Raw genomic sequence first — 10,363 nt, 5'->3', positions numbered from 1 at the left:
AATCGCATTCGTTATGTTGGTTTCCGGGCGCAACTTTTGAAAATCCCAGCGGATATCAACGATCGATTTGAAGTCAATAGATTTAAATGGAAAGAATCTTATTGTCATTAATTTACTGCTGAGCTTGATGGATCTGATGGAATCGTTTGTATATGTCGTGACGCAAATACAACAGTGTAGATAGGGACATTGTTAATGACTATTGATAAGTATCATCTCTCCCTGCATCACGAGTTGACCAATCGATGTAAAACGAGAGCATTAGTCGTAAATGGGATATCCAAACGCATTATCTATGTAAACAATGGTTCAATTAATACTCAAATAAAGGAAAGATCGAAATGTTTTTACTCAAAACTGAAGTAATTCATTATCATAAAGCCACGGAATATATATACAGTGATTGTATATGCTGTTTGTCGAAGGAGGGATAATTTTGACACAGTATATTTTATCTCTTAGCATGATTGCTTTTTCTTGGTTTTGAAACAGAATTTATATACGTTTATCTCTTATTAAATTTATTAACAATGAAGCTACCAACTGTATTTCCTAGGACTACGATACCTCCCCCGGAGGTGAACGAGACGGAATCCATGCCTAAAGAAGCTATCAGTAATGGGAAGGGAGAAAATCTTGATCCATCAATGGCAATGCAATCTATGACAATCCATGAAAGGTTTGAGATATTCATGAACGAGACTAGCTTCACGGCACTCACACGGATCCACAAAGCTAACTCTATCATCAAACGTGTCATCTGGTTCGTCGTACTCGTTGCAATGTTAGCTTGGTTAAGTATCCAATGTTTCTGGCTTTTCGAGAAGTACTTTAAATATCCAGTTGACGTGAAAATCGAACTGGTCTCTTCTACAAAGATGGATTTTCCAAGTGTAACCATCTGTAATCGGAATCCATTGAGAAACAGCATGATTGCGTATTCCCCGTTTCGTACCATGCAGGACGATTTCTTGAAGGTTAAACAAGATGACAGTTTATACGAAATGGCCTACGACATGATGTTCAAACCAGGTAAGTTGTATAAAAAAGTTACAAATAATAACATCATTAATCAAACAAAAAAAAAACTTGAAAAAGTATAAAATTTATAGTTTATGGCAGATAGCTTTTACTTCAAGTACGTTCATTAAAATAGCTGAATCGTGATGCAATAAGATAGATGAGATAAATTACGTTGGCTATGACTCCGTAACACATTCGAAACATACAATTAGCACATGATAAGATTGTAATTAAGTTACAGAATTTTAGTCCGACACTTGACTTACCTGCTCCAGTTCGTGAATGTCGTCTAAAATGATCATACGTTTCCGGTCAAATTAATATTCACTACCAAAACTATTTCCTGACTAGTCATAGAAGGACAAAACAGGTATACTACATCGTAACTCATTATTTTGCTATTCTGTTTTCATGTTATGCGTGGGGACTTTTAGTGTCCGAGGTTTACCGTAACCAGCTTGTCACGTTTTAATTCATTCGAATAGTGGCACGATTTTATTTTTTTATTTTTCGAAAAAATTTGAATTTCTTCAGTTCCTCCTAGGTTTGAACAATTTCGCATACTTTCATCCGGGCTTACAAGATAAGAATTGCTTCGCAATTGTTGTAAAATAAATTCCGAGGAGGGGAACAGCAAAAATAAATAAAAATTATAATAAAAATATGCGGCTTTAAAGAAATTAGTATGCTGTACTCTATTTATATATACCAATTTGGCATAGAAGATTGCATGGATTTTCCCTTCAGTTCGATGTTCTTTTGCGTATTCATATTACTGACTTGTATCGTTTCGAAACAGGTCAACAGAATTCAACACCCTCCACGGGCACGACATTGTGGCCTAGCACACCTCAAAACAGCGTTCCATCTAACTCAGTCCCAAGCTCGAGCACAACTGGTACCACTCCTTCATCTACCACAGAATCTATGTTAGATCGGATGAAAGAAAACGATTTCAATGTATGGGAAGCTTTGTCCGACCCTACTACAGCGGATAGTTTTTATAACACGAAAAGCTCGGATATTACAAATACTTTGGCCTATTCCGGGTTTGCTGCCACTATAGACGAGAATGAACTCGAAGATTATGGTCACCAAATTGAGGATTTACTCATGTCCTGCACATTTCAAGGGTATCCATGTTCTACAAAGTAAGACATTTTCAATTAGAAAGCGATTTTTTTCCTTTTATGAGTAAGTGCAGTGATTGTTATCTGTAATACTAATAAATTCAAGAGGTAAGTACATTTTGAATATAACGTGTTTAGATTTTCGTGTTAGACCGGTAATGAGCATGTTGTCGGAATAAGAGGTAAGTACATTGCTTATGTTATTTGGAAGTACATTAATGAGTATGATTTGGTTCTGTTAAGAAAAAATGACTACATCCATGAACACGCTGCATCGGTAACCGGCTTACGATAAAGATGTACTTGTAAGCAATACCAAAATTATTTTATCATTAAATTAAGAGGATAATATATTTATATAATACATAAACACGCTGCATTTGAATGTGGAGAAAGATCTATCGGTGAACCCGTTGTACAGTATTCGGGTTGAGATACGCGCAAATGATGTTACGGTATCATGCTTGTTTTTTCCATTTTAAGAGGTTAGATCGTTGCTGATCTTTCTGTGCTATCTATCTTCATGATATCTTCATTACCACAATTTTCGTCTTGTTTGCAGGAATTTCACTTATGTACACAATTCCAAGTATGGCAACTGTTTCACATTCAATCACCATAAGAACAACCAGACAACGATTTCTAGCTCGTATCCGGGTCCTCTTATGGGTGAGATTTCTATAGATTTTAAAGGGATATAAATTTAATATTTAAGATATTACCTTTGTGTTTTTCAAGGGACTCATAACAACCTGTGCACAATGTCATATTTTGAATACTTTTTAATGATTATTTTTATTGGCCTTTAAGTAGTTTTTTTACGTTATGGCGATACATTCTAAAAATGTAACTTTGTAACACAAAGCTGTTTGATAAACATAATGATTTCAATTTCCCCATTCTTTTTCTGGATAGCAGTATTCCTGCATCCCTAACTTATTATATTTACATATCACAGTTAATGCGATATTCAAGGGGCAGTCCGCATTATCACGATTTTCATGCAAACTCGTAACATAGGGTTTCAAAAGATGCAGGTAGATGACAATTATGGAAAGTTTAATGGTCGCCATAGTGATTTCATTAAGAAATATTCTATTTCTTTTTGTGATATGAAGCTGTACGTGTTTGATGCTTTTTAGTTTGCCTGTTGGTTCCATTTTTGTATACCGTGTTCTCATTTGAGGACGTGACATTACTTAATTGGAAGTTTTCATGGTTGGTGTCGTCGATGAAGCAGACTCTTAATCTTCGGGACCACTTGTTCTCCTTGTACTGTATCAGGAATTTCCGTGTAATCTTTCTTTTATGCATAGTTTGCCTTATTTTTATGAAATTTGAGTGTGGATCATAATTATGCTGGTATTTTCTTTATTTTTTTTTATGCATTTATATTGTTGAAGTGATTTATGTGCTTTTACAACCAGACTAATTAAAGCATCTACCCTAATAACTTATAAAATAAAGAGTGGGTCAGTATTTTATCATTTCCCCCTTCTTAATTGACTATACCAATGATTTGTATGTAGTATCTTTTGAAAAGTATGTTTATAGTATTATTGGGTAAACAACAGTTTCGCTAACCTTGCCAACATAAGCCAACAGGAATATAACTACAAACATTTTTCCTTCTGTAAATGGAAATAATTCCTTGTCCATATACCCTAAACCTCAAAAGAAAGGACGGTTTCTTTTATTCAATAGTAATAAATTCAGTTTATTTCTTTATTAACAACAGCCTTATTTTCTGGGTAGGTTGTTTGTTTGTTTTCGAAATTTTAGGGTATTTATGTATTCATTTGAATACAGATTGTGTAAATATCTAAGCCAAACTGAAATTAAATGAAACTGTTCTTCTGAAATGCCGCAATTTGAAATTACTGAATGAAAAATGTGCATTTTTTAAAACATACATTTTGATGATAACGAGAATCACAAACAAATGTTACATACATTATGTGTAAAAATTATATAATAACATTTTATTATCTAAGATATGAAAGCACCATTTAATGTTTTTGTTCAAGCAAGAAGTGCATCCATTGAATTATTTATTTCTCCACTTCTGAAGTAATACCTCATAACAGGACTGTTAAAACGAAGACATGTGCTATAGAAAATGATAACTATCGATTTGGTTTGATCACCTATCTCATTATTTACTGATAAAAGCATTTAGCCGATATGCTGTTCTCATATCCATATACAGAAACACATAAATAACAGATCCTATTTCCTAAATAAACATACCCAGTCTCAGTCATGGCAAATCAATTTGATAATGTCTTGTTCTGTTTGCCAAGTTGAAACACCATCAATTCATTAAATAATTGTTTTATCAATTACTTATTGAAATATTGAAATGTCAAACAGAATCCACATAAGGATAATTTTTTTCAATGTGTTGCACATATTTACACTGACAAATTAAACCCAGGAAAATTTGGAATCCTAATTGATATTAGTATACATAAAGGTCATTATTTGTCCGATCTGTCTTGTAGTGTCTATGACGATATAATGTTGATATCCTTCGATAGATCCCATAAATTATCAAGTGACCGCATGACTGCATGACTTAAAAAAATTATCAAACGAAACATCTGACATATGCTTTGTTTTCAGGATTTTTTCTAACATTAAACTCTTCCTAGTGACCTTCGGAAACTAATGGAAAACTTAGTAACATTATTGGTGATGTGGCACAAATTTGAAAGGTATCTATCCGAATAGTACTCCAGCAGCTTGCAAATTTTACGAAGTTGATAATCAGGGGAATGAAGAAGCAGTCTGCTTAAGCTGATATCCCACCATACTTCCAAATAAGAAATATCACCAAAGCTGAGAACTTTGCTACCACTCCCTGTAGCTAGGTCCAGCTGAATACATAGCTACTGCCGATTAAAGCATTATCGAAAATCGACCAAAAGGCTGTGAGTTTCCTTCCATTTGTTTTGATACTGAATCCGTAGAAACATTTGTCAAGAATTTGATGAAACGAGACATGCTGCGTTGGATTTACTTTCTCATTGGATGAAATTTATGCGGTCCATTCAGATCATGAATAATTTCTGGTTGAAACTCAAAACATTTCATACTATATACAGCTGCTCCTAGCAATCAAATACTGAAAATTGTCATCCTTACGCACATGCCTGACTGTGAAGTTAGTATTTTACTGGCCGTGCTATAAATAACAGAACTTCGATAGATCCCATAAATTATCAAGTGACCGCATGACTGCATGACTTAAAAAAATTATCAAACGAAACATCTGACATATGCTTTGTTTTCAGGATTTTTTCTAACATTAAACTCTTCCTAGTGACCTTCGGAAACTAATGGAAAACTTAGTAACATTATTGGTGATGTGGCACAAATTTGAAAGGTATCTATCCGAATAGTACTCCAGCAGCTTGCAAATTTTACGAAGTTGATAATCAGGGGAATGAAGAAGCAGTCTGCTTAAGCTGATATCCCACCATACTTCCAAATAAGAAATATCACCAAAGCTGAGAACTTTGCTACCACTCCCTGTAGCTAGGTCCAGCTGAATACATAGCTACTGCCGATTAAAGCATTATCGAAAATCGACCAAAAGGCTGTGAGTTTCCTTCCATTTGTTTTGATACTGAATCCGTAGAAACATTTGTCAAGAATTTGATGAAACGAGACATGCTGCGTTGGATTTACTTTCTCATTGGATGAAATTTATGCGGTCCATTCAGATCATGAATAATTTCTGGTTGAAACTCAAAACATTTCATACTATATACAGCTGCTCCTAGCAATCAAATACTGAAAATTGTCATCCTTACGCACATGCCTGACTGTGAAGTTAGTATTTTACTGGCCGTGCTATAAATAACAGAACTTCGATAGATCCCATAAATTATCAAGTGACCGCATGACTGCATGACTTAAAAAAATTATCAAACGAAACATCTGACATATGCTTTGTTTTCAGGATTTTTTCTAACATTAAACTCTTCCTAGTGACCTTCGGAAACTAATGGAAAACTTAGTAACATTATTGGTGATGTGGCACAAATTTGAAAGGTATCTATCCGAATAGTACTCCAGCAGCTTGCAAATTTTACGAAGTTGATAATCAGGGGAATGAAGAAGCAGTCTGCTTAAGCTGATATCCCACCATACTTCCAAATAAGAAATATCACCAAAGCTGAGAACTTTGACTGTGAAGTTAGTATTTTACTGGCCGTGCTATAAATAACAGAATTTGCATTTCAGAGGACATTTGAGTCTGCAAGTATCATTTGGATATAAATGTTTGTTTTTGCAACCTTTACGACATCCTCATACAACAATGAATATCTAACCTACTTTTTAAGCCAAAATAAAAAAAAAGTTCATTGTTCCTTGCCATTTTGAGACAATACAAAATGTTTATGACTTTCTTGATTGCGTCTGTTGAATTTCGGTATATTTTAGGACTAGTAATGGAATTTAACATAGAACAATCAGAGTATGTTGAATCCCTGGCGCCAGAGGCCGGTGTACGTGTCCTTGTCCACCAGAGGGGGACATTTCCGGTTCCGGATGACGATGGCTTCTATATTGCTCCAGGATTTGTTACTTCTGTCGGAATACATGAGGTAATCCTATGTCACCAGGGAACCAATAAAATCATGCTTTATATAAAAGTGCTTAAATCATGAATTGATTAGTGCGTTCAACGTTTTGATAGATCTTAGGATATTAGAATAGGGTAAACGACGCTGATCAATGTATGGTAGCCTTTACATTTCTATAGTTTGATTGACTTTTTATATTAAGCTAGACGAGGTGGTAGCGGTTCAAAGATAAATGAGTCGCTTCCATGATTAACGGAATTTTAGTTCTATGAATAGTGAGCTTTGAACTTTGTTAGTTCTCAACAAACATTGGAGACAGTGGAGTAGGTTTTAGGATTTTTTGACTGAAATTATTAAGCATTTGATGGTTACTGTACATATTGGGTTAGCTGGTGTTGGATAAAAGTTATAAGAAAGATGATAACACTTAGAGATATAATCACGGCGAACTCTGACGTCTTACGATGTCTATTCTAAAACCGCTTGAATGATGATGAATTTCTAGGAAAGATTATTTTTCAAAATTGAACATTAAAGGTTCGAATTACCCGCTTGCCACCGCCCCATGCCAGTTGTGCTGAGCAAGCTGTGAAGACGGACTATTACCAGGAGAAGTACGGAACCCTGTACACCAAGCAGCCTTGCCTCAAATCATGTTACCAGGATAACATCATGCAAATGTGTAACTGTGCTGTAGCCTACTACCTCATTCCTGAAGGAGCGAGTGTGTGTGACGTGTCAAACGACACCATTAGTATGTACTTAAGCAAACATTTAAAATAAATCTTTGGTTACCGATGTAAGGAAAATAAGTTCTTGTAGAAATTTCTTGAAAATAAGATTAAGGGTGAAAATAATATTAATGATAATAGAATGAAAGTTTGATCAAACATAAGAAATTTTTGAATTAGCTAGTTTTCATTATGATATCTTAATTACTGTTGTTTCTCTTTACTTTCATTTTTGATTAATTTCAATAAATTTAAAAATTTACCGTGTGGAAATCTATAGTGATATTCAGGGCTTAAATGTTAAACCAAAGAGGCGATTGAGGAAAATCCAAAGTGATCGAAAGAAAAGTAAAAACCTTGATGAGGAGATGCACAAGCCCAAAATTCAATACATTTCATGGTTTTTTTTTACGTCTGGTAATATAATGACATTATCAAATGCTCTCATTTCCAGTGTTTTTGTTTGAATTATAGCTTTTGATGTCACTCTACATTGTCGATACCTTATTCCAGGCGATTGTTTGGTAGAAGCAACAAAGAACTGTGGTGGGTGCAGCAACTTGTGTCCTGATCCTTGCAGGTATGTATAGTCCTATTGACTTCATTAGTTAATTAACATGCTACGTTTGTCAAGAATGATATACATTCAGGCTATATAGTATATTGATTATACATATATTGGAAAGGCAGAAGTTGAATTAAGTAAATAAAAAATAAAGTTACGAAGTAATGATGAGAAAATTATATAAAATGACACCTAAAACACAAAACTTCATTTCTTATACCTAGTCATATTATATTAAACATAGCGTGTTTATTTTTAGTGAGAGAAAGTACCAGCCTTACGTCTCCATGGCCTCATGGCCTTCAGATGCATACTCTGTAAGTTTAAGCAATGATTCAAAAATGTAAGACCTTCTTGAAAATGTTTGCTTTTTTCATACAAATAACTTTTAACATGTAGATTATCTTTATTCGTGGTGGTTTCATTTGATTTCCTACATATTCATATGCTCATGTTCCGAGAATGTTATATTGCAAATTTTGGAAGATAGCTATATTTGAATATATGTAAGTCAAAAGTAAGATATGAAAACCTGTCTGGCACTGTATAATACGTTATTTGTTTATATCGTTTATAAATAATTGTTCCGGATCAAAATGTACTCGACATTGTTTCTTTATAATACTGGAATTTCGACGTACAGTGAGTGTTGTTTTCTCTAATCTGAGTGCTTGTTGACGCGAGTTTTAATCTGCTGAAATCCTTTAATAGTGTTAGGAGTTTTGATGGTGTAAATATAAGGATGTACCTGCTGAGCGTGAATAAAAGTATTGACGGAAATCGAATTAACGTTTGCATGAAACATACAGCTCTGTATGCTAAAGTCGGTCTTTTTGTCATATGATGATTATTGATTTTGTTCTATCTTTTCTGTTATTAGAACAGTCTTGATCATCGACTCATGCGGTCTTCTACAGACTTTATGGAACAAAGTCATCTCAGCTCCAGGTGCTTCTAAAGTTTAAATAAATGTAACCTATAGACCTATAGTTTAGACTTGTTTTGAGGTCATATACATCTCTCTTTATTTACATGTATATGTTATGAATATGTTTGATTACTAAGGGCCTTAATATCTGGATTTCTTGTCCTTTTTATTGTTTTTATTCCAAATCTAAAGAACACCACATATTTTTATTAGACTAGTTAATGAGATCTATGACACACATTTTATCCCCGAAACTGCTTCGAAAGAAACTACTTCATTCCTTATCAAGTTTAATTAGTTTGCAGATCACGTAATCAATATTTATTGTTGTCTCTAGTGTGATTCTATTATACATCTTCATGTGACTAACGTCGTATCTCATGTAAACCGTTTCTCGCTCATTATTTTTTAGATATATCAAAATGTCGTACGATAAGAGCACTCGATTCTAATAATTTAATAAGAAAACTTTATACTTGATATCAAATGAACTAAAACACTTTACCATGTCAATAAAAACAATAGCGTTTTATAAAAATTTCGCTTCGTAAATAATTGTGTAAATGTATAATGTAGCATGTTTGCAGTGAAGTTCATGATATTAACGATTTTCAGTTACATCAGTATTTCTTATTTCATATGCTTCTGTATTTATACAGGTCCAATAACGTGGCGAAAATGGAAATCTTCTTCAAGGAGATGATCTACGAAAATATCGAACAACAGAAAGGTTACGAGGTAAGTTTTTAACAATCTTATCATCATATCAGTATTATTTAATTCAGTATTGAACTTTTGGAGTAATACTTTTATAACCCATGTTATTTTCAAATCCCATAACAGTCACAGAACTTGATTTCTGATGTTGGAGGACAACTTGGTTTATGGCTTGGATTATCCGCCATAACAATAGGAGAACTGGTTGAGTTCTTTGCGGCCATCTTCAAAGCTGTCACAGCGAAAGCGGTACGTCGTCGCACTTACGATGGAGAGCCAGCCAGGAAGTTCAAGGACATTGCCATTCATGTAGGAAGACAAAAACGTGACGTCAATGATACCATGCGCGTGGAATCATTGACAGACTAAAATGCCCAGCCTTAAAAGGTTTGTGGAAATATTCTTGGCATGGCTCTCGGTTGTAATTGAAATTCTCAGGTCCTCCAAACTCCGCTGGTCCGCTGTCAAATCGCCCTTTGTCGATGGTTAATAGTTCATACGTCGTTAATCCCTAAATAATTCTCTATTTCCCGAGAAAAAGATCAAATTCACTATTCTCGAGGTTTATGTGCAAATGTTTGTTGGTCCATAGTTATACAAGTTGAAAATGAAACAAATGAAACGAAATGAACAACAGACGGCCATATAGGATTTGATGAATTAGATATTATGAT

General features: G+C 34.2%; 1 protein-coding gene across 1 annotated transcript; it reads left to right on the top strand.

The window, feature by feature from the left end:
* The first annotated feature begins 530 nt into the window (after positions 1-530).
* On the top strand, positions 531-10,058 carry LOC132546809 (acid-sensing ion channel 1-like). The gene is made up of 10 exons (XM_060210525.1): positions 531-1,032; positions 1,823-2,174; positions 2,716-2,822; positions 6,606-6,769; positions 7,286-7,502; positions 7,954-8,059; positions 8,304-8,361; positions 8,925-8,992; positions 9,632-9,710; positions 9,816-10,058. Exons 1-10 carry the CDS (start codon positions 531-533, stop codon positions 10,056-10,058), a joined length of 1,896 nt encoding a protein of 631 aa, XP_060066508.1.
* The last annotated feature ends 305 nt before the right edge of the window (positions 10,059-10,363 follow it).

The sequence above is a fragment of the Ylistrum balloti genome, unplaced genomic scaffold (genome assembly GCF_031769215.1).
Source record: "Ylistrum balloti isolate Yb309-2 unplaced genomic scaffold, AGI_CSIRO_Ybal_v1 Utg369916, whole genome shotgun sequence".
In the NCBI taxonomy this organism is placed as follows: Eukaryota; Metazoa; Mollusca; class Bivalvia; order Pectinida; family Pectinidae; genus Ylistrum; species Ylistrum balloti.
This window is presented reverse-complemented; position numbering and strand designations above follow the sequence as displayed.

Excerpts from the sequence above, each read along its gene's own strand:
- LOC132546809 (XM_060210525.1), top strand. The coding sequence starts at position 531 with ATGAAGCTACCAACTGTATTTCCTAGGACTACGATACCTCCCCCGGAG. Across the intron at positions 6,770-7,285 it reads CTTCTGTCGGAATACATGAG|GTTCGAATTACCCGCTTGCC; the intron begins GTAATCCTATGT and ends TGAACATTAAAG. Across the intron at positions 8,362-8,924 it reads GGCCTTCAGATGCATACTCT|AACAGTCTTGATCATCGACT; the intron begins GTAAGTTTAAGC and ends TTCTGTTATTAG.